The 27,678-nt window shown below is 55.7% G+C and overlaps 1 protein-coding gene across 1 annotated transcript in view; it reads left to right on the top strand.

Annotated features, from left to right (window-relative positions):
- The window catches only part of FER1L5 (fer-1 like family member 5), a 59,185-nt gene that overhangs the window by 26,837 nt on the left and 4,670 nt on the right, over positions 1-27,678 (top strand). Inside the window, exons 17-46 of the mRNA XM_089326049.1 lie at positions 35-126; positions 323-325; positions 1,012-1,140; positions 2,524-2,701; positions 12,588-12,712; positions 13,525-13,625; positions 14,176-14,353; positions 14,433-14,588; positions 15,620-15,751; positions 15,925-16,088; positions 16,350-16,464; positions 18,216-18,318; positions 18,892-19,055; positions 19,143-19,307; positions 19,498-19,633; positions 19,735-19,812; positions 20,566-20,747; positions 20,940-21,101; positions 21,345-21,449; positions 22,407-22,553; positions 22,642-22,804; positions 22,948-22,976; positions 23,733-23,783; positions 23,891-23,992; positions 24,268-24,387; positions 24,929-25,090; positions 25,292-25,383; positions 25,704-25,874; positions 25,984-26,132; positions 26,302-26,441. Coding sequence (XP_089182175.1) covers positions 35-126; positions 323-325; positions 1,012-1,140; positions 2,524-2,701; positions 12,588-12,712; positions 13,525-13,625; positions 14,176-14,353; positions 14,433-14,588; positions 15,620-15,751; positions 15,925-16,088; positions 16,350-16,464; positions 18,216-18,318; positions 18,892-19,055; positions 19,143-19,307; positions 19,498-19,633; positions 19,735-19,812; positions 20,566-20,747; positions 20,940-21,101; positions 21,345-21,449; positions 22,407-22,553; positions 22,642-22,804; positions 22,948-22,976; positions 23,733-23,783; positions 23,891-23,992; positions 24,268-24,387; positions 24,929-25,090; positions 25,292-25,383; positions 25,704-25,874; positions 25,984-26,132; positions 26,302-26,441 — 3,794 coding nt within the window. The remainder of the gene's footprint in view (positions 1-34; positions 127-322; positions 326-1,011; positions 1,141-2,523; positions 2,702-12,587; positions 12,713-13,524; positions 13,626-14,175; positions 14,354-14,432; positions 14,589-15,619; positions 15,752-15,924; positions 16,089-16,349; positions 16,465-18,215; positions 18,319-18,891; positions 19,056-19,142; positions 19,308-19,497; positions 19,634-19,734; positions 19,813-20,565; positions 20,748-20,939; positions 21,102-21,344; positions 21,450-22,406; positions 22,554-22,641; positions 22,805-22,947; positions 22,977-23,732; positions 23,784-23,890; positions 23,993-24,267; positions 24,388-24,928; positions 25,091-25,291; positions 25,384-25,703; positions 25,875-25,983; positions 26,133-26,301; positions 26,442-27,678) is intronic.

Raw genomic sequence — 27,678 nt, 5'->3', positions numbered from 1 at the left:
CTGGGCTCCCCACCTCTGACCGCTCTCCTTCCAGGAATGTACTCCGGCTTCCTGCCCTGCTTTGGCCCCAGCTTCCTGATTCTCCATGGGGGGAAAAGGGCTGCGTTCAGCATGCAGGAAAAACACGTAAGCTTCTCCTGTCAACTCTAGGTGGCAGTGGAGGTAAAACCGCCTATGTGAAAAGCACAGGCCCGGGGTGTCGGGGAAGGGGTGAGGAGCGGCTGGGCTCTGTGTTCTGCTCACCACACCCCAGCAGAGGATGGGAATTGTGTATATAAGCAGCCATACACGGCACAATAAAGCAACAAGTGGCGTGCTCCAGGCGGTCGCTGAGGAAGGGGCACTGGGATGAGACTCCAGATAAGACCTGCTGCAGGCGAAAATGCAAGGCGCGGGTAATGTAGAAAAGCACAGGATATTTACGACTGGTGACAAACGCCAGAAATTAAATTGGCTTAAACGAAAGGGGTAGGAGGCAAGGAAAGATTCTAAGTGAGGAGGAGTCTCACTCCCTCTCCTACCTGGGTTTCTTCGCACCTGCATTCCTCCTCTCCTCCCGCGTGCTGCGCAGTGGGGTCCCTGGGCTGGGAGCCTGGACCTGGAGGCCAGCGAAGCTTTCTAATTGGCTTCCTTAGGATCAGTGTGCTCCTCTTGGCCCAATCACTGTGGCCAAGGAGGCGGGACATGCCCTGATTGGTCAGGCCAGGTAGCACAAACGCAATGTGTCACAGCCGCCTGCAAACTTGAATCACTTGCCGGCGAGAGGATACTTCAAGTTGGGGGGCAGGTAGAATTCATGAACGAGAGTGGTGGGTGCTGAGGGAGCAGAAGAGGGGTCAGAGCCGCGAGGTTTCCTGGCATGCAGGTGTCTCTGGTATCTGGAGTTCGCTGGGACTGTGGTGGGAACAGGCAGGCAGTTTTAGTGGACAACCTTGTCCTGGCTGGGGGTGGGGGTCGCTTGCTCTTTTTCTCTCATCCTTTTCTCTCCATTTTTCCTTCCGTCGGCCCTAGTGTGTTCCCGACTCTGTTAAGGATGGTTTAGCTTATAGAGGACGACTCTTCATGGAGTTAATCACAAAAATCAAGTCCCAGCAAGAGTTTTGGATAAAGGATATCTCCCGTGAAGTGGCCAGGATAGAGGTAACCGTGGGAAATGGGAACCCAGGGGTAACAGAATCCCGCTGCCTGCCCCTGACCTGCCGTGGGCCCCAGTTTCTGATGGTTCAGTTAAAAAAAAAAAAAAGTGTAATCTCGTGAAGGAGAAATTGTGTTTGTTGGTGACTTAGGGCTTTGTAAAATAGTCTAAGGGGTCGTTCTAAGCCTTGGGAAGGTCACAGCCAGTCCCCTATAGGACACAGGAAGTGAGGATGACTCCCCTAAGCTGATGCCCACTTGCCCACTTTCTGTCTTTAGTGACAGGGTGGTCAGGGGTAGCATGTGCCAAGGTGGGTCCCTGAAGGAGCAGCGGGTCTAGGGGAGGATGATGAATCCCATCTCCAACACACACTTGGGGGACTTCCATGTAGACCAGCCCCCAGGCTGTTAGACACAGGGTGTGTGTTCAAGATTTGAACCTGTGGTCCATGGAAGAAATTTCCAGAGGAGTCGGTGTAGTGAAGGGAGCAGGGAGCGAGGAGAGAGAGCCCAGGAGGATGCCATGGTCCAAGAGGAGGTGAAGGAGAAAGAGGTGTAGGTGAGACCGAGGAGTCTGCAGAGGTAGGCTCGGGAGGAGAGAGTTGCATTGAGGAGTTAACTGTGATCCTGAAGGTGGAGGAGAGAAAGGGCGAGGTAGTGGACAGAGGGAAGTCTTTAAAGAACTTGTCTGAAAACGTGGAAGGAAGAGACATCAGGTGGTAGCTAAATAGGGGCTCAGATGGGAGAAGGAGAATTTCTTTTTAAAATGGGGGAGCCCTGAGCTAGTGAACAGATGGGGGCATTGAGGAACAGGGCGGAGGGTGGCAACTTAAATAAGGACTGATGTAATAGATGGAGGCTAAGAGCAGATGGGAGGCACGGTGGGAACAGACATACGTGGGGGGATAGTGGGTGGCTGGGCCAGAAAGTAAAAAGGTTCAGCTATTGTGGGAGGAGGAGGGGAGCTTGCAGAGATGAGCCAATAAGGGCAGGTGTGTGTGTGTGTGTGTGTGTGTGTGTCCTTAGCTGGACACACCCCAGGCCACACCATCTCCTCTGAGAATGCAGTTGAGGAAGACAAGGAATGGAGATGGAGTGGCCCAACTCAGGGCCTAGCTTCACCGGGGAGGAGACTCCCCTACCTGATTTTAAGAGGAGAAACCGTATTGACTGAGTGGAGTGGGCCAGGTGAAAGAAGTGCTGGGAGGAGCTGCCTTGGCCAGCCGTGCAGGGTTTTCAGACTCGGGGAGAGGCTGAATAATAATAACCCTGAGGCCGAGCATTATGGCTTTGGGAAGAAACTGGACCTTTCCTCCTTGCCTCACTCCTTGTCTGGATATGTCCACCCCGTGGCTTATGTCCTGGCGGTGTGCGCGGTTATCATTGTAGAAGCACCAGAACCGGCTGAGGTATGGGCTGTGCGTCGTCTTCCTGTCCTGTACCTTGATGCCCAGCTTTAAGGACCTGATCCAGTTCGAAGTCAGCATCGGCCACTACGGAAACAAGACAGACACGAATTACAAACCTCTGGTGTCAACCACACAGTACAGTCCGGTGATATATGATGGTAATTGTCAGAGTCAGCGAACAGTGAGCAACCTCTTTGCGCCAGGCTCTTCCAAGGGTGTAGCTTTGGAAGATGCGTAGGCATTATTTACCCACATTTCACACCGGAGGGCAAAGAGGTGCAGAGAGGTGACATCACAAACATTACACAGCCAAAAGTTGACGCCGGGTCTTGATTTCTAGGCTTTCTGTGCACTACTTTCCACACTGTTTTCCTAACCTCATCTGTTCCCCCACTATGAACAACCTCCCATCCATCCGCCCTTTTATCTATTAATCCATTGATCCATACATTCAACCTTTCAACCCCAGTCTCTCCAGTCTCTCAAACACCCAGCCAACTTCCCATCCAACCATTTGCCCTTCCATCCAATGCATAGCTACTGACACCTATACTGGGCACTGTAGTTCTCAAAGTACAGTCTCTGGACCAGCAGGAGCAGTATCTCCTGAGCCGGCCCCGCGGCTCACTAGGTTAATCCTCTGCCTTGCGGCGCCGGCACACTGGGTTCTAGTCCCGGTCTGGGCGCCGGATTCTGTCCCGGTTGCCCCTCTTCCAGGCCAGCTCTCTGCTGTGGTCCGGGAGTGAAGTGGAGGATGGCCCAAGTGCTTGGGCCCTGCACCCCATGGGAGACCAGGAGAAGCACCTGGCTCCTGCCTTCGGATCAGCGCGGTGCGCCGGCCGCGGCGGCCATTGAAGGGTGAACCAACGGCAAAGGAAGACCTTTCTCTCTGTCTCTCTCTCTCACTGTCCACTCTGCCTGTCAAAAAAAGAAAAAATGCAAATTCCTGACCCCAGCCTAGACCCACACAATCAGAAAGTCTGGGCATGGCACCTCCTGATCTGTGTTTTAAGAAGTCCTCCAGGTGATTTGGGTCATGCTAAAATTTGAAAACCACTGCTACCGAGCAGTACTGTCTCCCTTCCATCTTTATCAGCCTCCCCATCTCATTACCCATCAAGAGCCTCTCTGGGCATGCCGTTCCTTACTTTTTTTATTTTTTAAATAAAAGCTTTGTTGAGATATAATTCACATGCCATATATTTCTCCCACTGAAAGTGTCCAGTTCAACAGTTCTTGGCATATTCACAGAGTTGTGCAACCACCACCATAATCAGTTCTAGAACAAATTCCTCACCCCCGAAAGAACCTGTGCCCTTCCAGCAGTTGCTCCCTGTTTCTCTCCCATCCTCCCAGTCCTAGACAAGCACACTTTCTATCTTTTTTTTCCATCAGCTTTCTGTCTCTCTAGGCTTTCATTTTCTGGACATTTTGTATGCATGGAATCATACAGTGTGTGTTCCCTCATGACTGACTCATTTCACTTAGCATAATGTTCTACTTGTTTTTCATTTTATGAAATCTTTATACAAAATGTATCTAAGGAGCAGGTGTTCAGCCTGGTGCTTAAGACACCTGTGTCCCATGTCAGAGTACCTGGGTCCGATTCCCAGCTCTGGCTCCTGACTTCTGCTTCCCACCAGTACAAACCCTGGGAGGCAGCAGCAATGACTCCAGTAGCTGGGGGTCTGTAATCCACATACGAAACCTGGACTAAGTGTCCAGCTCCAGGCTTCGGGCTCCTCCCCACCACTGTGTGGTCATCTGAGGAGTAAACCAGCAGATAGGAGCTCTCTTGCTCAGCTTGTGTGTGTGTCTCTCCTTCTCTGTCTCTCTGACTCTCAAACAAAAACAAAAAGTATATAAAATGTTTATGTACAATTTAAAGAATAAAATGAGTAGTCATGAACTTAACTACGCAGCTTAAAATATAGAAAATTATTTGCTTTTCCCAAATCTATTCATTTAAGAGATGACTCTGTCCCTGACTCTTATGTTAATCACACCTTGGTCTTTTTAATTTTTACCACCTCTGAATGGAACTCTAAACAGCACAATCTTACATAAATGCACTCTTTCAGTCTGTATTCATGTCCTACATTTTTGCTGAATGTCAAATTTTTATACGGGTATGTATAGCTGCAATTCATTTTCATTTCTTTGTATATCCAACTGTATGATTATACCACACAAATTATATGGTATATGTAGACATTTAGGTTGTATCTCTATTGTTAGTACAATAATTTTATTTAAACATCCTTGTACATGACTCCTGGTCACAAGTGCAAGCCTTCCTCTAAATTATATACCTAGGAGTGGAAGAGACTCTCAAAACAAAAATGATTATACCAGATTACACTCTCATCAGCCTGGTATGAGAATTCTTATACTCTACATTCTCACCAGTACTGGGTGTTGCCCAGTCTTTAAAAAAAAAAAAGATGTATTTATTTATTTGAAAGGAAGAGCTACAGAGAAGCAGAGGCAGAGGAGAGAGAGAGAAAGTAAGTCTTCTATCTGCTGGTTCACTCCCCAGATGGCCACAGTGGCCAGAGCTGAGCCAATCTGAAGCCAGGAGCCAGGAGCCTCCTCTAGGTCTCCCACACGGGTGCAGGAGCCCAAGGACTTGGGCAATCCTCCACTGCTTTCCCAGGCCATAGCAGAGAGCTGGATAGGAAGTACAGCAGCCATGACTTGAACCAGCACCATATGGGATGCTGGCACTGCAGTCAGTGGCTTTACCCACTACACCACAGTGCCCGACCCCTTGCCCAGTCTTAGTTTTTGCCATTGTGATTGATGTAAAGTAGTATCTCATATGGCCTTACTGTGATATTCCTGATTATAAATTAGAGTTGAACATCTTTTCATATGTATATAGACATTTGTTTTTGCTTACCTGTAAGAAACCTTTCCATATCTTTTGTCCATTATTCCTCTTGATTGCATCTTTCTTATTTTGTACCCAACATCTTTTGCCAGATATGTGTGTTGTAAATAATCTTCTCCAAGTCTGTGAATTGACTTTTCATTCTTTAAGTGGCAACATTTTTTTAAATAAACAATATAATGTACAGATTTATGAGTTTTGGTAAATATACAGGTAAAGACTTCCATTACTCCAGAAAGCTTCTGTGTGCCCCCCAACTTTTTGAAAAAAAAGATTTATTTATTTATTTATTTGAGAGGTAGAGTTACAGACAGAGGGTGAGACGGAGAGAGAGAAGTCTTCTGTCTGTTGGTTCACTCCCCAAATGGCCAAAGCTGGGCTGATTCGAAGCCAGGAGCCAGGAGCTTCTTCTAGGTCTCCCACTTGTGGGCAGGGACCCAAGTACTTGGGCCATCTTCCACTGCTCTACTGAGTTGTGTGCCCCTTTTCAGTCAATTCCTTCAACCCTAGGGACAATCATCATGCTTGTTGCCACCATAGATTTGATTTGCTTGGCCACAACTTCACGTGGATGCAATGGTACATACGGTGCTCTTTCTTTCTCTGGCTGCTTTTTGCTCAGCATAGTACCATAGAAATTCACTTGTGTTGTTGCATAGACAGTACTTTGTTCCCTTTTATTTCTGTTAGTGTTCCATTAAACAAAAATGACATTAAATAAAAATGAACAATTTATGTTCATGGACATTTAGATTGATTTGAATTTTGGAATATTATAAATGAACCAGCAGATGGGAGATTCTCTCTCTCTCTCTCTCTTTCTTTTTTTTTTTTTTTTTATTTTTGACAGGCAGAGTGGACAGTGAGAGAGAGAGACAGAGAGAGAAAGGTCTTCCTTTTGCCGTTGGTTCACCCTCCAATGGCCGCCGCTGCAGCCGGCGCACCGCGCTGATCCGATGGCAGGAGCCAGGATCCAGGTGCTTTTCCTGGTCTCCCATGGGGTGCAGGGCCCAAGCACCTGGGCCATCCTCCACTGCACTCCCTGGCCATAGCAGAGAGCTGGCCTGGAAGAGGGGCAACCGGGACAGAATCCGGCGCCCCGACCGGGACTAGAACCCGGTGTGCCGGCGCCGCAAGGTGGAGGATTAGCCTATTGAGCCACGGCGCCGGCCTCTCTCTCTCTTTCAAATAAATAAATAAATCTGTTATGAACATTCTTGTACAAGTCACTTTTATGAAAATGTGCTTTTGGACCAGTGCTGTGGTGTAGTGGGTTAAGCCGCTGCCTGCAGTGCTGGCATCCCATATGGGCACTTGTTTCTGTCCCAGCTGCTCCACTTCCGATCCAGCTCTTTGCTATGGCCTGGGAAGGCAGTAGAGGATGGCCCATGTCCTTGGGCTCCTGCACCCACATGGGAGACCGGGAAGAAGCTCCTGGCTCCTGGCTTTGGATCTAGCCATTACAGCTCTGGCAGTTGGGGAGTGAACCAGTGGATGGAAGACCCCTCCCTCTCTCTCTCTCTCTGCTTCTCCTTCTCTCTCTGTATGAAACTCTGACTTTCAAGTAAATGAATAAATCTTAAAAGAAAATGTGCTTTCATTTCTCTTGGGTAAATACCAAGGGATGAAATTTGAGTTTTATAAGAAAATGCCTAACATATTTCCAAAGTAAATGTACTATTTTACACCCCCACAGCGCTGCTTGAGAGCTCCATCTGCTCCAGATCCTTACCAAGTTTTGGCATTGTCAGTCTTTTTCATCTGGGCCATTCTAATGGGTGTGAAGTTGTACCTGGCTGTAGTGTTAGTTTGCTGGCATCCCATATGGGAGCTGTCCCTCTGCCTCTTTCTCTCTGTAATTCTGCCTCTCAAACAAACAAATAAATCTTTAAAATTAAAAAAAAAAATCTATTTACTTATTTGAAAGGCAACGTGATAAAGGGGGAGAGAGAGGAAGAGGGAGAGAGAAATCTTCTATCCACTAGTTCACTCCAAATGGCCACAACAGCCAAGACATGGCCAGGCAGGGCCAGGCTGAAGCCGAGAGCTAGGAACTCCATCCCGGTCTCCCAGATGGTTGGCAGGGACGCAGGCACCTGGGCCATCTTCCACTGCCTTCCTAGGTGCATCAGCAGGAACCTGGATAGGAAGTGGAGTAGTCGGGACTTGAACTGGTACCCTGATATAGGATGCTACAGCTTTGCCACAATGCCATCCCCTCCTAGTTTTTTCTTCTAAAGTTTTGTAGTTTTAGTTCAGGCATGGCTCTCAGATTCATTTTGAATTCATTTGCATGTGGCTATCCAATTGTTCAAGCACCACTTGTTAAAGACTGGCCTTTCCATGTGAATTTTTTTAAGTTAAAACACCTGTTCTGGTTATTATTTAGTTGCTTCATTTATGGGTTTAGCGATTCTCCTTGCTCTTCTAACACATCTGTCACCTTTCCCCTTGATCATTTTTTTACCCTTTCTTTGCATTTCACTTTGGTCGTGTTTCCTCAGTTCCTATTTCTGTGCCACTCGTGAAGTCTGTTCGGGAACTAATCTTCCCTGGGCCGCTAATGTTGCCTTCCTTTCTCCGATTGTTTTCGTTTTTGCTTCTGCTTGTTTTCTGACTCCTGCTGGCTCACCTCTCCTCCTGTGCACCCCGAGTTCCTGCAGGGAGTGTATTTTTGCTGGCACTCTCTGCGATCGCTCCCATCAGGCTGTGCTTCCCACTGTCCGTCTAGCCAGTCACTCCCTCCTCCCCAAAGTGGCTTCACCCCTCAGTGCTTCTGTGGCCCCCACAGTTGCTTTTGGCAGTCCTGGTGTGTAGTTTGAGTCTGCAGATTATATCTGTCTCCTTGTTTGCTGAAAATGGAGTTGTTTTCCTTGTCCTTGTTGCTTTTGTAAGCTGTCCAAGAGGAAAATTGCCACCTGGAATCCCATGCTCCTATGGAGAAGCCCACTTGTGGGTCATTCGAATGATAAATAGCAGCCTGACATGTGTCTTCCAACAACCGTGGAAAATTCTGAAATGTTTTCTCTTCAAAAATTACCAACTCTTGCCGGCGCCGTGGCTCAATAGGCTAATCCTCCACCTTGCGGCGCCGGCACACCGGGTTCTAGTCCCGGTTGGGGCGCCGGATTCTGTCCCGGTTACCCCTCTTCCAGGCCAGCTCTCTGCTATGGCCAGGGAGTGCAGTGGAGGATGGCCCAGGTGCTTGGGCCCTGCACCCCATGGGAGACCAGGAAAAGCACCTGGATCCTGGCTCCTGCCATCGGATCAGCGCGGTGCGCCGGCTGCAGCGGCGGCCATTGGAGGGTGATCCAGCGGCAAAGGAAGACCTTTCTCTCTCTGTCTCTCTCTCTCACTGTCCACTCTGCCTGTCCAAAAAAAAAAAAAAATTACCAACTCTTCTCTCTTTTTTCTTTTTTTAATTTTAATTGTTATGCATTTGAAAGGCAGAGAGACAGGGGCCAGTGCTGTGGCTTTGCAGGTAAGGCTGTCGACTGCAGTGCCGGCATCCCATCTGCATGCCGGTTCAAGTCCCGGCTGCTCCACTTCCCGTCCAGCTCTCTGCTATGGCCTGAGAAAGCAGTGTAAGATGGCCCAAGTTCTTGGGCCCCTGCACCCGCGTGGGAGACCTGGAAGAAGCTCCTAGCTCCTGGCTCCTGGCTTTGGATCGGCACAGCTCCAGCCATTGCAGCCAGTTGGGGGGTGAACCAGCGGATGAAAGACCTCTCCCTCTCTCTGCCTTTCCTTCTCTCTCTGTGTAACTTTGACTTTCAAATAAATACATAAATCTTAAAAAAAAAAAAAAAGGCAGAGAGACAGCTTCCATCTGCTGGTTCTATCCCCAAATGTCCAACAGCTGGGGGTAGGCCAGGCCAAAGCCAGGAGCCAGGAACGCCCTCAGGATCTTGTGGGTGGCAGGGCCCTAAGCATTGCCTTCCCAGGTGCATTAGCAGGAAGCCTGCATTAGAAGCAGATCAGGGACTCAAACCCAGGCACTCCGACGTGGGATGTGGGTGCTCTGAGCTGTGTGTTAACTGCTGTGCCACTCTCCCCTCACCCTCTCTCTTCTGTGTCCCCCTGGACCTCGCTGTATCCTTTGTGAACCCTCTCCTTCTGGCCTTTGTATTTGTAAGTCTCCCATTTTTCTTCATCTTGTCATCTCTCTGGGATGCACTCTGTAATTTCTTCTAGATCTTCTTCTTCTTTTTTTTTTTTTTTTTTTTTTTTTTTGACAGGCAGAATGGACAGTGAGAGAGAGAGAGAGAGAGAGAAAGGTTTTCCTTTGCCATTGGTTCACCCTCCAATGGCTGCAGCGGCTGGCACACCGCGATGATCCGAAGGCAGGAGCCAGGTGCTTATCCTGGTCTCCCATGGGGTGCAGGGCCCAAGCACTTGGGCCATCCTCCACTGCATCCCGGGCCACAGCAGAGAGCTGGCCTGGAAGAGGGGCAACTGGGACAGAATCCGGCACTCCAACTGGGACTAGAACCCGGTGGGCCGGCACCGCAGGCGGAAAATTAGCCTAGTGAGCCGCAGCACGCAGGGCCGGCCCTTCTAGATCTTCTTGTTAAAGAACTTAGGTAGCCATTCTATTTAAAACAGAATACATCCTACTTTATTCTTTTTTAAAAAAAATTATTTATTAGAAAGGCACACATTAGAGTGACACAGAGGGAGAGAGGAGAGACACAGAGAAAGATTCCATTTTCTGGTTCACTCCCCAAATGGCCACATCAGTGAGGTCTGGAACAAGTCAAAGCTAAGACCAGGAACCATCAGGTATCCCATGTGGTGGCAGGGGCCCCACACTTGGGCCGTCTCCGCTGCCTTCCCAGGCGCGTCAGCCATGTGGGACGTGGGCGTCACACGCAGCAGCCAGCTCCCCTGCTTTGCTCTTCTGCACAGCATTTCCCAACATTTGACACGCTGTGTTGCACAGATTTATTTTGTCTGTTTTCTCCCACTATTTTAAAATTTCTTCATTAGATTTAAGCCAAATGACTGAGAAATGATTATTTTGTCATTTCTTAAGTAAACGTTTGATTCAAGGCTAACATGGCCTGTGGAAAAGTACACCAGAGTTTCACACTCAGTGAATTGTGGAGCAAACATGCCTGTGTGACAGTGCTGAGCAGGGAGGGGATACTAGCACCCAGGGGTCCCCTGGGCCCCTCCACTCCCATCCCCTTCCAAGGGTAACCCCTCTCCTAAGCCCCATTTCATTTTTCTGTTTTCTAAAACTTAAATCATATATATATGATTTTATATATATATATATGCTTTAGTGTGTGGCTTCCTTTGTTCATATTATTTGTGAAATATTATTGTTCATATTATTTGTGAAATGAATTCACAAACGTAGATGATGTTGGGTACAGTTATAGCTCCTTGAACTCGTGGCTTAGTAATCTATTGTGATGATATACTATAACCTATTATCCCTGCTACCATTGAGAGATGAGATGGCTGTTTCCAGTTTGGGGCTAGTATGATCACAGCTGCTGTGAACATTTTCCTGGCATCCCTGGCTAAGGCTGCACGTGTCTTTTGGTTGGGTGTAGGCTTTGGAATAGGACTGCTGGGCTAGGAGTGTGTGTGCTAAGGCTGAGCTGCTGTTTCCTTGGGACTCTGTGGGAATTCTCCAAGGTGTGGCCAAGGTTCCAATCTCCAGGGAGGATCTGCCTTTGTTTTCTCCTGTTACCTGGGGCACTGACAATCAGGGACTTCTTTAACGGTTCTGCACTGGGGAATGGTGTTGTGGCATAGTGGGTAAAGCTGCCGCCTGCAGTGCCAACATCCCGTGTGGGTGCTGGTTTGTGTCCTGGCTGCTCCACTTCTGATCCAGCTCCCTGCTAATGCACCTGGGAAAAGCAATGGAAGATGGCCCAAGTCCTTAGGCCCCTGCACCCATATGGGAGACCTAGATGAAGCTGCTGGCTCCTGGCTTCAGTCTGCCTAGCACTGGCCATTGCAGCCACTCAGGGAGTGAACCAGTGGATGGAAGATCGATTCTCTCTCTCTCTCTCACTCTTACTGTCACTCTCTCACTCTCTCTCTTTCTGTAACTCTACCTTTCAAATAAATCAGTAAATAAAAAGGCTTTGCATGGGGTATGTATTTACCCTAGTGGTTAAGACTCAGTTGCGTGGCTCGCTCCTTGCTTCTGGCTGTGGCCAGCAAAGCTTGGTGTTGCTTATCTCCTTGCTGCCCCACTGCCTGTGTCTTCACTGCAGCTGCCATCTTTCTGTAACTGCATCCCTTCTTATAAAAGCATCAGTCATGTTGGATTAGGAGCCCTCTGTTCCCAGGGACCTGGTCTTAATGCACTACATCTGCGGTGGCCCGTTTCCAAATGAGGCCGCATGCTGAGGGCGCTGGGGGGTTAGCACTGTGACATATCTTTAAGGGGGACGCCCTTCAGCCCATAGCACGTGGGTCTCCTGTTAGACTGCCCCCCTCAGGCGGCCCGAGATGTGTGCCCCATAGTTGCCTAAGAGATGCGTGAGTCCTCGGGGATTTGCTGGGAACTCAGAGGTCTAAAGTCGGCTTGGTCTGAAGCCTCCTGCCTCAGAGACTTTCTGCCTTTTTTTAAATTTCTGCCCTCTGTGGCTTTCTTCCTTCAAGCCCAACCCAGCGCATGTCACCTTTCATCTCACCATCCCTCCTCCCTTCTTTAAGAAGCACTGCCAGGGACCCAGCCTGCCACGCCACCACCAGTTCTTACCCACGCTTGCTGCCCTGCCAGCCCTCTGCGCTTCCCCCGGACTCCCCTGGAGGCCTGCTCCTCCTCTTCCCACAGACCTCCCAGAATGGAGACACGCCCCCCACCCAGGCATCCACCCAGTGTTCAAAGCACAGGGTCCTGCAGCTTAATGCCTGCGTGATGACCACCTGCCAGCGGCTTCCTGCGGCTGGATTCTCCCACCTGTGAACCCACACTGAGCACAGTCCATGCGCCCCTGGAGCTATCCGGGTTCATCACAGGGCACAGCCGGGTCTCCCAGCTGGAGGGGTCCTGTTGGCATTGGTGGCAGTGGCACCCTTGAGGAATGGAGTAGCTGGGTGAGGTCCTCCCCAGGGACACAGGGAGAGGAGCCCTCCTGGGGTCCCTCAGATGCACCTCGTCCCCTGCCTGTCCCTCTGTGTCTCAGGGAACAGCTACCACTACGTACCCTGGTACAACACCAAGCCTGTCGTGGCCGTGACCTCCAACTGGGAGGACATCAGCTTCCGCATGAAATGCCTCAACCTCCTCCACGTCACTCGGGACCGCCTGGTGAGTGGTGCAGGGAGGGGACAGGGGCGATGCTCGGGGAACCGCATCACAGTCCCAGGCACCTGGTCACTCTGCTCACTCCTGCGTCCACACCGTCGCCACGCATGGGCCGGATGCAGCACCAGGCGCTGAACGCAGAGCTGGATAAACACCGCCCCTGTGCTCACTCTCTGGGGAAGGGGGCTGTGCTGACAGCTACTGCACGGAGCAGCTGGGGCTGGGGCCCAGAGCCACAGGTCGGAGAGACTGGGAAGGGGAAGGGAAGGGGAGAGGGACATGCACAGGAGGTGCTCACCAAAGAGGTGACATTGCAGCAGGGCTTTGAAGGCTGTGTAGGAGTTGGTAGGGAGGGGTGGGAGGAACAAGGGAGGTGAGGCGGTAGTTTTAAAAGTTGGTGGGGAGGCATGGAGGTGATGAGGAGCTGGAGTCAGGAAATCTGGGAAGGGTCAGATCATAAAGGGTCTTGGGTCCCTGTCAGGGAGTACACATCTCGGGAGACTCCCCTGGTGCCCCTCCTCAGACACGACTTTCTCATGCCTGTAGATGGGAGGCTGCCCCGCTCCCCAGTCCCCCTCCATCCTGGCTCCTCCCTGCCACCTCGGCTGTTGGTGGTGGGAAGGGTGCGTGGAGTAAGTTTGCCAAGGCATGTGACAGCCTCAGAGTGACATCGTCAGGATACCCCTCCAAAGTCCCCAGGCCCTGGCTGGAAAAACCTTGGGCCCGTGAGCCCCATAGGCTGTCTCTGGCATGCTCCGTGCTGAGGCCAGCCTTCTTTCTCTCTCCTCTCTCTCTCTCTTTCACTGTCTGGGCAGAAAGCCAATCTGGACACCCTGAAGTCCCTGCGGAATCTGAAGGACCCAGCTCTGCTCCAGCAGTGGGAGAAGCTGCTGAGGGAGCTGGTGGAGGACTGCAAGTAGGAGTGGGGGCCCCCGCCGCGGCGGGCAGGAGCAGGCTGGGGGTCGGGGCGGCAGCCTTCAGGACACCTCCCACGAGCACCTGTGCAAGCAGGCCGGGCTCCGTTCAGCTTTCTCCCCAGCCTGCACACATCCATAGCCTCTGCCCTTCCCCCTCAGGGCAATGGCCCTGACCTCCTTGTCTCACCCAGTCCCGGCTGCCACGCCCATTCCTGATGCTGCTACCCAACCTGCCCCCACCCCCTGCATCCAGGCAAGCGGTGCCCGCACGGTCCTGGGCCCACACTCTTCCTCTGCACCTCCTTCTAGCCAAAAGGCACAGGCCCAGCCCATGGCAGCACTGGGTGGAAGGAGAGGGCTGGATGAGAACCTGGGGTGAGGCCGGCGGTGAGCAGGCTGCCTAAGGGAAGTGTGGGTAGGGCTGCCCAGGCCTGGCCAGCAGCACCTGGAACACCATCTCAGGGCTGGGAGGGACACACTGGCGATGGCAAGACCTGAGGTTGGCAGGTGGAGGAGGGGTCCAGCCCACTGCCGCCTGTCCTGCCCCAGGCGCCCTCTGCCCTGCATGACCGATCAGCCCAAAGCCAACATCCTAGACAAGGAGAAGTGGCAGCTCCGGAACCTCCTCCTAAAGGAACTGGCCGAGAAGGCCAAGAACGCCAAGCCCAGGGACATGGTGGCCACGGTGGAGGGCTGGCTGCACCGCCTCGACGCTGTGCTCCCCGAGGTGGGTGCCGGCCACGCCAGCTGCCGCGGTGCGGGGCTGGGAGCTGGCCACGCAGGCCTGACCTCCGCCCGCCCCACAGCCCCAGATGGGCTTCCCGGACGTGATGATCTGGCTGATGGCCAGGGAGCAGCGAGTGGCCTACGCACGGGTGCCTGCCCACACCATCCTGTTCTCCCCAGCAGGGAGCCTGCACTCCGGCCGCTTCTGTGGCAAGATCCAGTCCCTGCTGCTGCAGGTGGGGAGCAGGGAGTCCTCGGGGGGAGGGGGAGAACAGGGCCCTGAACTCCCCAGGGAAGGCCCTGAGGGAGCCTCCCTGAGGGCATGGGCTCTTTCTCTCCTGGCCCTTTATGGGGCAGATGGGGTTTAGGTAGAACCTAGACGAAGGCAGGGGTCTGTGGCTGCACATGGGTTGGCGCCAAGTCCATGTCCTTCACACACGTTCCTCGAGTCCATCTCCGTCATTCTTGTGGCCACCATGTGGCCCCATCCCTTGCCATCTCTGCCTGGCCAGTGACTGTGTGGCCTCCAAGGTGTTTCCTGCCTATGCGGTGTGGCCACAGGCCCCTGGTAGCAGATGCTGCAAGCTATAAATAAGACTGCCTGGGGACTCTGAACACCGCCCGGCCCTGATCACAGTCTGCCTGCTTCCTGGGAGGCGGGGTGCCTTCCCTCCATCCTCAGAGACACTCTGTGCTCCCATTGCTTCCTGGAGAAGGTGCACCCCTCCCAGGCCTGGTTGCCCCTCGGGCCTCCCTCGATGCCCCAACCTTCCCTGGCCACCCTGGGTTCCTGGCCACATTATGCCTGTCCTTCGCTTTCTCACTGTCGCACAAGGCCTCCCCTGCCCCTTGTGAGTCCTGCTCATCCTGCAAGGACCACTGAGACTCGAATCCTGGCTTGAGAGACCCTGGCACCACCTTCGATCGGGCCTGGTGGTAACGGTGCCCGCCTCATGGCAGGGTGTGATGATACAGTGCTTGGCTCGGTGCCGGTCCTTGCCAGCATTGAGCGAATGATCTCCGGTCTTAACCACATCACTGGTATCGCCGCCCCATACCCCTGCCCCGTGAAGCCTTGCATTGTCCTTTGCCCCAGCCCTCCCCTACCTCCCTGACACACACGGGGTCTCAGGGTCGAAGCATCTGCCTGGCATCTCACACGCTGGCAGGCAAAACTCGGTGTGAGCTACTCCAGGTGCGCATGCCCCCCCCCCCCTTGCCCCGGTGCACTGGCGCCCCCTGAGACACTGACCTGCTTCTGGCTCAGTACCCAGAGGGAGAAGGAGAGAAGGACACGGTCCCAGCCCACCTCCGAGTCTGCATGTGGCTCGGGAACGTCACGGACAGCCAGCACATGCAGCTGCCCCGCCAGGGCAGCATAGTGGTGTATGCCGAGACGGTGAGTGCTTCCCCAAGGCTGGCCCCCACAGAGCCTGGAGCGCAGGGAGCCAGGGTGTGGTTCTGAAAGGCCGGCTCTGAAGGTGGAGGGGTCTGCTGGACGCAGCAGGCTAGATGCTGTGAGCTCGGGGTCCCTGGTGACTAGCCATCGTCTGACTGCCTCCCCGCCCCCAGTATGAGAATCAGGCCAAGTATAAAGACCAGTGGGGGCCGCAGGGGCTGCACCGATGCCCCAACTTCTCAGACGTCACCGGGCACAAGGCCCTCCCCAAGACGGATTTCAAGGCACCCATAGGATGGCACTGGCAAGACAACTGGAAAATAGAGCCTCAGAGGAGGTAAGGTTGGGTGTGCAGTCCCTGAGCCCCATGCCCCCCGGGGAATGCCACACTGCGAGTGACACTGCCTGTCACCCAGGAGGGCCAGTCCACAACAGCCTAGAGTGGGCCTGGTCCCTGTGGGTGGGGGTGCTCACGGCAGATGGCCCTTGGTGTCTCCTTTGCCTGGATGCCAGGCCAGTGGGGATGCCAGCAGTGGATGCCCCAGGGCCAGTAAGTTCAGCGAGATGTGCTGGGAACTCGGAGTCTTGCTGCCCCCAGGCTCCTCTTGGACACAGACATCAACAAGAGCCAGGTGCTGGAGGAAGTATACGAGAACCAGGACCGCGATGCCACAGGCGCCTGGGTTCCTGCAGAAATCCCGAACACAGATTTGGTGAGTAGGGCTGAAGCTGCCTCGGGCACCCCCGCCCACAGGGGAGGGAGAGAGAGACACAGCCAGGTGGGGAGACTTGGAAACCGGCATGACCCAGTGAAAAGAGCTATGAGCTGAGCCCTGCTCCTGCCCCCCTAATGCTGTGGGACCCCTGGGGAGTGCGTCCATCTGCAGGCACCTAGTCCTAGCACTGGAGAGTCCCAGATGCAGCCCAGAGATACCTTAAATGGGACAGTAAGAGGGGTGGGGGTGGGGGGGCTGGCGCCACGGCTCAATAGGCTAATCCTCCACCTAGTGGCGCCGGCACACCGGGTTCTAGTCCCAGTCGGGGTGCCGGATTCTGTCCCGGTTGCCCCTCTTCCAGGCCAGCTCTCTGCTGTGGCCAGGGAGTGCAGTGGAGGATGGCCCGAGTGCTTGGGCCCTGCACCCCATGGGAGACCAGGAGAAGCACCTGGCTCCTGCCATCGGATCAGTGCGGTACGCCGGCCGCAGCGCGCCAGCCGTGGCGGCCATTGGAGGGTGAACCAACGGCAAAAGGAAGACCTTTCTCTCTGTCTCTCTCTCTCTCTCTATCCACTCTGCCTGTCAAAAAAAAAAAAAAAAAAAAAAAGAGGGGCGGGGGGAATAGCACAGTGGTTAAGATGCTGCTTGGGATGCCCAGATCCAGAGTGCCTGGGTTCCAATCCTGACTCCTGCCAATGCGCACCCAGGGATGCAGCTGGTGATGGCTCAAGGAGTTGGGTTCCTGACACCCATACAGTAGACCCACATTGAGTTCTGGGCTCGGGCTGTGGCCTGGCCTAACCCCAGCCATTGTAGGCATTTGGGGAGTGAACCAGCAGTTGGGAGATTTCTGTCTGTCTCTACCTTTCAAATAAATAAAATAAATTTTTAAAAGTGAAAAAGGAAGAGAAACCACGGTGGGAGGCAGCAATACCTTTGTATTCAAGGGCAGTGCTTGGCCTGAAGGAGAGTCTGGGCCCTGAGGCGCACTGTCCCATAGGAATGGCTGTGATGATGGACGCGCTCTGTGTTGAGCACTGACGTGGTGCTGGCGACAAGGAGGAACTGGACTTTGACTTGTGTTTCATTTTAAGTAACTTAAACATAAGCAGGCCCAGGTGGCTGGGGACCACTGCATTGGAAAGTACAGGTCTAACCCATAGCCAACGCGTGCTAGCCTCTCCTTTCTCTTTTTTCACAGATTTATTTTATTCATTTGAAAGGCAGAGTTACAGAGAGAGAGAGAGGGAAAGACAGAGAGAGAGAGAGAGAGAGAGAGAGAGAGATCTTCCATCACTCCTCAAATGTTCACAATGACCAGGGCTGAGCCAGGCTGAAGCCAGGAGCCAGGAGCTTCATCCGGGTTTCCTACATGGGTGCAGGGGTCGAAGCACTTGGGCCGTCCTCCGCTGCTTTCCCAGGCGCATTAGCAGGGAGCTGGATAGGGAAGTGGAGCAGCTTGAGACTTGAACTGGCGTCCATTTGGGACGCCGGTGTTGCAGGCAGCAGCTTAACCCCTATGGCACAGTGCTGGCCTTTTCAACAAGGAGGGAGCACTTTACAGTCCAAATGGGCAAGTCATGAAGGCATATTAGGTAACTACTTGGGTGACATCAGATGTAGCAAGTGCTCACAGGGTGGGAGACCACCAAGGCCACAGGCGGTAGATGAACCAGTGTGTGGGAAGTGAGTTAGGGAAGCCCCTAACCCGCTCATGGCCCTTGGCCTTGCCCTCTCTGTCCCCCCAGGATGGACAGCCTGTGGAGGCCCGGGAGAATGTGAAGTGCCCCCCAGGCTGGCACTTTAAGAAGAACTGGACTGTGGAACTGAACCACGCGGTGGACAGTGAGGGTCAGTCCTCTGCCTCAGGGCTGAGGGCAGGAGGGCCTGGGACCTCAGCATGACCACAGCTGCCGGGGGAATTCTGGGCAGGCGGGGGGGTCCCCACCTTCCCACTGCTACGGAGCAGTAAAGCCTGCAGGTGGCATGGGCCCGTGTTCCTGCAGGCCCCCAGCCCCCAGACAGCTGGGCCTCCACCCTCCTGGGGGCCTTAGTGCTCCAAGTCCATCTGCAGGCCTGGCCCAGAGCAAGACTTAACCGATGCCCGTGAACGCGGATTTGGCCCTGGAGCCTGAATCCACCCAGAGAAGGAGCAATGGGCTGGGAATCTGAAGGCTTGGGCTCAGGACCCGAGTTCTGCTCAGAGCTGTGTGGTCCTGTGTGGGTGGTGGGGCACCACCAAGCCTCACCATCCCTCGTTTGTGTGCTGGGCAGTCAGGCCCAGGCCATCGTGGTGACCCAGTGTGATCACGTCCACCTACCCCGAGAGAAAGCACCGCCCCTCTGGGACCCACCTTCCTGGCTTACCCATGCCTCCTGGCCTGCAGGCCCCTGGGACTCAGAGGCCATGGTCCGACCCTGCAGGCTGGGAGTATGGAGTGGGGATCCCGCCCTCGGGCATGCCCCGGGTCTGGAGCTCGGTGGAGAAGACCTACCACTCGCGACGGCGCAGGCGCTGGGTGCGTCTGCGCTTCCGGGACCCGGAGAAGCCGAGCCAGGAGCAGGAGACCCTCTCCTTCCTGCAGCAGGTGCGGGGCTTCCGGCTGGGGAACCCAGGGCAGGAGCTGCTTCGGAGCCTGTGTGGGAACACAGCCCTGCTTTCCTCCCCACAGCAGGGCCTGGCCAAGGAGGACGAGGGCTGGGAGTACGGCACCTTTGGCTCCAAGTTCCACCTGGACCCGCAGCCCCACAGCACGTTCCGCCGCCGCTGCTGGCACCGCAGGCTGGTGCCCAACCACGACAAAGGCATCGCGCCTATCTTCCTCCTGGAGGGCTCTTTGGTAAAAGCTCAGCAGACAGCACACGAGGGGATGCCGGCCTCCAGCCCCACCCCCAGAAGCCAGGGCGTGGCCCCAGGAGTGTGGGCAGGGGGAGGACTGGGCCTACCCCTCACGCTTGGGAGGGTGGCGCCTGTGAAGGCAGAGGGGGTCCCGGGCACAAGAGCGTCAGTGGGGGCCTTTCTGGGTGCAGGTGAGGGATCTGAAGTTAAATTACAAGAAGGAAGAGGAAAAGCCAGGGGTGTGGGGTCAGTTCAGAAACTCCTGGAGGGACCGCCCCGAGGAATCCCCGCCTGCCAACATGCCCTTCATCTACTGCCTGATCAACAGTGAGCGCTGAGCTGGGAGTCCGCACGGGTGGCCCTGAGGGAGTGGGCAGGAGTGCAGGGATCCCGGGGACACACGACAGCTGGGGCCCCTCTCTACTCAGAGCCCCACTACTACCAGCTCCTCTGCTACATCTACCAGGCCCGGAACCTGCTGTCCAACCAGATCCTGACATTCCAAGGTAGGATTGGCCCTTGTCCTCCATCCCCCACCCTGGGGCCTGGCAACGTGGCTACCCAGCAGGGCAGTGCATGTGGCAAGGAAATGGGGGGCTGTGACAAAGACACGGACCCCTCTCTAAAGCAGCTTATGGCCCAGGCTTGGGGAAAACATACAAAATCAAAGATCCTGGTGCTGTGGAGTTAGAAAGGGGCACTGAGCGGGCTTAGGTGACCGCTGCACAGAGCCCTGAAGGGTAGAGTACCGATGAGACAAGAAGACAAGACGTGCTTGGGAGCCACGTGTCACCGGTGGTTGGACACAAGAGGAAGGGAGGGGAGGGGCCCATGGGGAAGACCCATGAAGCCTTCAGGTGGGGGGACTCGCGTGCCCCAGCCTGGCACTGCTTGTAGGAGCCAGCGTAGTGGGTGTGGGAGCTCCAAGGATGTCTCCTGGGACTGTGTCCCTTGGTCATTGCCACCCACAGCAAGAGGCCCGCCCACTCACTGCCGCTGTGGAGGGGCAGCAGCCCAGACCCTCCTCCCCACAGCTCGTCCAGAGGGGCTCTGGCATCCGTCTGGGTGAAGCCCGTGTCTCAGGGTGGTAGGTGTGAATGAAGTGTGCACAGACGGAACTCCACGGCGTCTGTGAGGACTTGGCCGTGGGGCCTGGCCTGGGCCTCGGGGGCCCCTGGCCCAGCAGCTACCACAGCTGCTACCACAGGAGCCTCGCTTGACAGCTCCAAGACGCAAGTCCCTGCCCCGCCCCTCCCCAGGGCCCTTCATTCGGGTGATCTTCTTAAACCACAGCCAGCGCACCCAAGCCGCAGGCAGCTCCGCAGCCCCGATCTGGGCCCAGACACTCATCTTCCAGCATCTGCTCCTGTACGAGAACCCCCAGGACACCAAAGAGAGCCCACCGCTCCTGGTGCTGGAACTGTGGCAACGCGACTCCCAGGTAAGGTGGCCAAGGACCCTCCTGGCCTTGCCGCTGCGGGGCTGGCACGTTAGAGGGAGGCCAGGCGTGCAGAGGGCACTGTGCAAATAGAATGTTGGGTGCTGCCCTGTGCTGGGCAGAAGTGTGGGCAAGGAGCTGGCCCCCTGCTGGCTTGGCCGCCATGCTGTGTGAATGTGTCCCCTTCTCCCCCAGGGCAAGGAGACCTTGTGGGGACGGAGCATATGGCCCCCGGTGGTCTGGCTGGATCTCCAAGACCGGATCCTGCCCCCTCTGAGGTGGCACCCACTTGTGAAAGACTTGGGGGAGGAAGAGGGTGAGATCTTGGCATCCTGCGAGCTGATCCTGGAGACGGAGGTACTGGGTAACAGGGCCTGGCTGGGGAGGGGAGTGCTCGGTGCCCACTCCCTGGTCACCCCCGCCCCAGGTGTCCCTCAGGAAAGACCTGGGGACCAGAAACCAGACCCTGGCTCAGTGATGCCACCTACCCAGCCCCTCCCCCAGCCAGCTCTAGCCCAGCTGAGCCCTCTGAGGAACCTGCTTCAGTTGGGGACGGGGGCCTCATGCTCCCTGCTCGCCCCCCCCCCTCCTCCCCTCCAGAAGCTGAGAGAGAAGCAGCTGCCGATCCTAAGTGTCCCCTGGAAGAACGGGGTCTACACACTGCCCAGGAGCATCCAGCCCACGCAGAGGAAGATGGCCATCGAGGTGCGGGTGGTGAGAGGCTCGGTGGGGCCCAAGCACCATCCAGAACAGCCTGCAGCGTCCTGGAGCTCTTCCAGGCCTTCCTGACCCCCTGGCCCAAGAAGATGCTCTCTGGGAGATGGGGGAGGCCAGGGAGAAGTGGACAGGGGCTCTGGCATTGTCATGGTCTCACTGCAAATCCCCGCAGGGGGCGGTAGACCAAGGACCGAGGAGCGTTTACCATATTTGAGTCTCATGCTGCCACGTGCAGTGGGGACTGCTTTTGAGAGAGAGAAACTCCAAGGCACAGACTGTAAGAGGCTCCAAGACACACACACACACACACACACACACACACACAAAAATCCCACACAGGGACTAAGTGACAGTGGCATTTAGACCCAGTGCTGCCTGGCTCTGAACACCGGGATGTTTTGCACCTCTCTTCTGAGTGTAGCACCAAAGGCTTCATGTTGGAAGCCATGCAATTGGCAAAGGACGCTCACTCAGGCTCTCGGCAGGCCTCCCCAGACGTCCCAGCGGTGTCTGTTCTAAGCTCCCAAGGAGGCCTTCAGGAATAAGGGCCTGGATGTTTCCTGGGGTGCCCAGTGTGGGTCGGATGAGAGGGAAACCGCAGGCTGCACGTCCATGGGGTGACTGAGTCACCGACCCGCGGAGAGGAGGGCTGGGCCCTCAGAGGCAGCCAGCCCCAGGAACTCCCACCTGAGAATGGATGGGAGGTCAGGCGAGGCAGCAGGCGAGGACGGGCCAGTCTAGAGGGCGCCTCTCACAAGGCAGGACAGCCTCCAGGCCTGATGAACCCAGAGTGAGCGAGCCGGGGTGGGGGGGCTTGGCCTCATCGTTTGGCCCTGCATGCTCCCGGCTGTACCGCGATCCCCTGGCCGGTGTCCCGTGCCTGGGCCGGGACCCCGTTCCTGAGGCGCTTGCCTCCCGTGGCCCTGTGCTCCTCGGTTCTGGCAGATCCTGGCCTGGGGCCTTCGGGGCATGAAGAAGGTGCGCTACCCCCAGCTCCTGGTGGAGTGTGGGGAAGAGTCCCTAAAAACAGAGCCCATCCAAGACTTCCAGACCAACCCCAACTTCCCCGAGCCCATCCTCTTTCTCATGGTGGTAAGAGGCCAGGCGCCAGGGTGGAGGGAGGGGCCGTCCCTGTGGTTAGGGCTGGGGCTCACGCTCCCTGCCCCTCGCTGGGCCGCAGCTCATGCCCACAGAGGAAGCCTTCGCGTTGCCCCTCACGGTGAAGGTGGTGGACAATCAGGACTATGGCCAGCAGACCGTGGTGGGCCAGGCCAACATCGACTTCCTCCAGCCTTATTTCTGTGACCCCTGGGCTCAGGACTACGTCCCCCCGCAGCTGCCAAGTACGGCCCTGGCTCCTCGCCCTTCCCCAGGCCTCTGCGATAAGTCCCTGCCGGGTGTGGGGCACAGCCCTGCCTCCCCTTGGGGTTGGCGTCCCTCCTCCTCTGCCTCCTCCCAAGACTCCCATGGCACTCTCTCCACGCAGCGCTGGCCGAGAGGAAGTACCACCAGGAGGTGAGTTCAGCCTGGGGCCCTGCCTTCTCCTTCACCCTTGCCTGGTACCTGTGGCATCCATGGGCAGAGCCCTACCTAACTGTAGCAGGGACACTGAAGCAGTATGTCTCAGCCCAGCCCCCCACAGTGTGTCTCAGCCTGGCCCCCCACAGGAGTGCTCCCAACAACATCAACAACCACGCAGCAGGTCAGGGCGGGGCTCGAGGGTCTGCATTTCCGAGCCCCTTTGAGTCCAGTCTGAAGACTGAAAACCACACTTTTTCCTTTTTGCCCTGATCCTGTGTGTGTGTGTGTGTTTTTTTTTAAGATTTTATTTATTCATTTATTTGAGAAGTAGAGTCACAGAGAGAGAGGAGAGAAACAGAGAGAGAAGTCTTCCATCCGCTGGTTCACCCCCCAAATAGCTGCAACAGCTGAAGCTGAGCCGATCCAAAGCCAGGAGCCAAGAGCTTCTTCTGGGTCTCCCACACGGGTGTAGGGACCCAAGGACTCGGGCCATTTTCCGCTGCTTTCCCAGGCCATAGCAGACAGCTGGATCGGAAGAGGAGCAGCCGGGACTAGAGGCGGAGGCTTAGCCCACTACAGTGTGGGCCCCACCCCCAATCCTATTCTAAGAGCCCTATATTAAAAGGCCCTCGTGAAGGGCAGGAGGGAGGTGAGCCCCAGCCTTGACTCCCCTCCTCTCCAGGTCTGGGCCAGTGATGTGTGAGGAGCCCCAGCTGCCTGGGCACACCTTGCTCACCTTCTACTTTTCAGATCCTAGAGCACCTCTACAGAAAGTTCTGGTATAAGTCCAGCAAAGCCGAGGTGAAGTAGGCTCAATCCCAGGGACAAGGAACCACCTGTCAGTTTAGGGGGGGGGGGCTTCTGCCTGGGGTAGGGGTGGGGCCAGCATTCCCCCTCTCCCCTGCCAGGATGAATTTGAGCACGAGGTGGATTGGTGGAGCAAGCTCTTCTGGGCCACGGCGGATGACAAGTCCCTGAAGTACAAGTACAAAGATTACTTCACCATAAAGGTTTGGAGGCCCCCAGGAGGGGAGGATGCTGGGAGGGATGGGATTCAACCTCCTGCTGGGACAGCCGGCCAAGCCAGCCTTGATTCCTCCAGGAAGGCCAAGTTAGGGGGGAGGGCGCGACTTCTACATCGTCTCCCGGGAGACAATGCACTACCCACCTAGTCTGCAGCAGGCGGTGCTGCCTGCCGGGCCGGCCGGGCAGATGCTTTGGAGAAAGCCTCTCTTGATTCCAGGAACGGTCTCCCCACCAGCCGGGACCCCTCCCCCCTGCACAGGTGTATGATTGTGAGCTGGAGGCCGTGCCAGCCTTCCAAGGCCTCCAGGACTTCTGCCAGACCTTTAAACTCTACCAGGAGCAGCCCAAAGTGGATAGCCCTGTGGTAGGGGAGTTCAAGGTGTGTGTCCGGCTACCCCAGCTCAGCTGCCCGTCTCCCTGTGCCCCTTCAGCCCCCGGAAGACCCTAATATAAAGCCCTGGCTTGACGTGCTCATTGTAAGGATCTGGTTGGGAAGACCGGAGGAAGCTTTGGGAGTGGAGGAGCAGAGATTAGTCTACACGGGGACCAGAGAGACCCCCCTTCCCCAGGAAGAGGGAGGGCCCTCTTGTTCCCAGCTCTGGCCTCCCCTGTCTCCCAAGGCTGCGGAGCCTTAGAGAACAAGTTTAAACCTGAAGGAACGGTTGGGGCAGAGTGAGTTCCCATCAGCAGAAACCGCGAAGTCACCTAAACCAATCTGGGTTTGGGTCCCTTTCCCCAGCACCCCTCATAAACTCGGCGGTCCCTGCGGGACACCTGTGCTGCACCTGCCACTCCTGTCCCCCCAGTTCTGTCCCCGGCATCCTCTGCCCAGCTCCCTCTCTCTGGAATTCTGGCCAGCAGCACATCCCGGAGGGCTTTACGCTGCTAGGCTGGGTCCCTAACGCCCCCTCGTCCCACAGGGCCTTTTCCGCATCTACCCCTTTCCTGAGAATCCAGAGGCCCCCAAGCCCCCGCGCCAGTTCTTGGTGTGGCCCAGTAGAGAGGACTTCCCTCAGCAGTGCTTGGTGCGGGTGTATGTGGTGCGAGGCATCAACCTGCAGCCCCAGGACTACAACGGCCTGGTAAAGAGCAGCCTGGCCCAGCTCCGGTGCCGCCCCCACCCCCTGCCCCGAACCCCAGCCTTCCCAGAGTTCCCTCAGTCTGCTCACACCCAAATGCTGGCTGCCCCCGCACTCCATGTGGTGCCGAGGGCTCATTTCTGCCCCCATGGTGCCCCGTCCCTGGCCAGGCTGGGCCAACTCCCCGTCCCATCTGATCCGCAGTGTGACCCTTACGTGATGGTGAAGCTGGGGGAGACAAAGCTTGGCAGCCGGGACTCTTACCGGCCCAACACTCTGGATCCCATCTTCGGCACGTGAGTTGCTCTGACTCGCTAGTCCCCTCCGCCTGTGCACACCTCGCTGGGCGTCAGCTCCAGCACACGGGGCCCCTGCTCTGCTTTGCAGCCTGCAAATTCCTAGCCTGGCGCCTTAGATACACTTGGTGCCCAACAGGCGGGAGATGCACCGAAAGGTGGTCCAGTTCCACCCTCTCAAGTTCAGCTACAAGCAGGGGACGGCTGTTGGCAGGAAGCAGCCCATCCCGTGCTCTGTTCTTACTCACCACGAATGAACAAGGGGGCAGACAGTGGCGAGGGCGGCATGGAGACCACATGGCCCACGCTTTCACCTCCAGGATGTTTGAGCTCACCTGCAACATTCCCCTGGAGAAGGACCTGGAGATCCAGCTGTATGACTTTGACCTCGTTTCAGCCGATGATGAGATCGGAACCACAGTCATCGACCTGGAGAACCGACTCCTGTCTGGCTTTGAAGCTCGCTGTGGGCTCTCCAAATCCTACTGCCAGTGAGTGGGGGCCAGGGCAGGACAAGCGTGTGGGGGAGGGGTGGGGTGAGCCCACAGCTCCCATGGGGGAGGCTGGGACCCAGGGCCTGCCTTTCACACATCCCCCCAGGACAGGGCCCTTCCGTTGGCGGGATCAGATGCCCCCCAGCTACCTCCTGGAGCGCCGTGCCAAGCAGAAAGGGCTGCCTCCGCCTTTGTACAGCCCTGAGGAAGACTCTGTCTTATACAACGGGGAAAAATTCAAGCTGGAAAGCTTTGGTGAGAAGCTCAGACACAGGGTGGGCAGGACCAGAAAGAGCTCTCCTGAGCCCGAGGGCAGCCCATCCTCTCCCATCTCCTCCCATAGAAGGCACCGAGTCCACCCCCCAGGCCTGGGGAGGGCGGCTCATGACCTAGGACCCTCTCCTTTCTTCCCTCCCCCATACAGAGCCCAAGCCCCTTCACGTGCCTGGTTTGGGGCCCAAGAAAGAACGCTTGGCACTGTACATCCTGCACACCCAGGGGCTGGTCCCTGAGCACGTAGAGACCCGCACACTGTACAATGAGAGCCAGCCGGGCATTGACCAGGTTTGAGACTGAAACGGCCACTCTCAGCTCTGGTAGGAGGGGCTGGACCAGGAGCTGGGGTACCCCACCACCCAGGACATGGCCCAGGTTGAGGGGGGTGGGCCAAGCATTCAGGTACACACATGCACAGAAGATGGGCATGTTTTGCACGTCAATAAGCACGAAGTTCCACTGATGTCACTTAGCAAATTTCAGAGCTGGAAAACCCATTGACAAGAAATGGAGGCCACCTGGCCACGCGGGAGGTGCTAAGGAGCCCTACCCAGCACCGCGTCCATCGCCTTGGTCTCTCCCAAGGGGTGGGAGGTGGCCCCTCGGGGTCAGTGCAGACATTACAGCCCTGGCACTGGCCCTTCATTGCAGGCTGTCTTCTCCAGGGCGAGGAATCCCAAACGCAGGAGTGAAAATCCCCAAGGGCAGTCTAATTACCACCTATCCTCCAGCCCCCAGAATGGCTCTGCTCATTCCTCTCATCTCTGTTGAGCGGTTTTTTTTTGTTTTGTTTTGTTTTAAGCTTTATTTATTTATTTGAAAGGCAGAGTTACAGAGAGGCGTGCAGGGGCGGGGTGGTCTCCCATCCACTGGTTCACTCCTCAGATGGCCACAACGGCCAGAGCTGTGCCGATCTGAAGCCAGGAGCCAAGTGCTTCTTCCCGGTCTCCCACGCGGATGTAGGGGCCCAAGCACTTGGGCCATCTTCTACTGCTTTCCCAGGCCACAGCAGAGAGCTGGATCGGAAGTAGAGCAACCGGGACTCGAACTGGTGCTCGTATGGGATGCCGGCACTGCAGGCGGCAGCTTAACCCGATATGCCACGGCGGTGGCCCCATGTTGAGTGGCTTTTAAAAATCCTTCTCATGAAATCACTTTTCTTAAGCACAGTTTCCAAAGAGCAGAACTTAAAACTAGCTCTGGTTGTTTGGAAGACAGGACGTGATTCTTTTCAGCGTCGGTAGCCTGCCCCTGGTGCACCATGTACATCTTCTCTTCCTTCTCAGACCTCTGCACTGACCTCCTCTCCTCAGGTTGTGCTCACGCAACGAAATCTCCTAGAAATCGTGCAGTCCCCTCTCACTCAGGGCTGCAAGCTGCTCCATAAGTAACGGCCCAGTCATACCCAACCTCACTGCTCTGTTCTCCCAGCCACAAACAGGGGAAAAGAAGGCAGCTGGTGGGTGGTCATCCCCGCCCCCCAGTGTCAGGAACACACCCTCAGGAGACCTCAGAACCTGGGCCA

Source organism: Oryctolagus cuniculus, chromosome 2 (assembly GCF_051225735.1).
Source record: "Oryctolagus cuniculus isolate XC-2025 breed Fujian yellow rabbit chromosome 2, ASM5122573v1, whole genome shotgun sequence".
Lineage (NCBI taxonomy): Eukaryota > Metazoa > Chordata > Mammalia > Lagomorpha > Leporidae > Oryctolagus > Oryctolagus cuniculus.
This window is presented reverse-complemented; position numbering and strand designations above follow the sequence as displayed.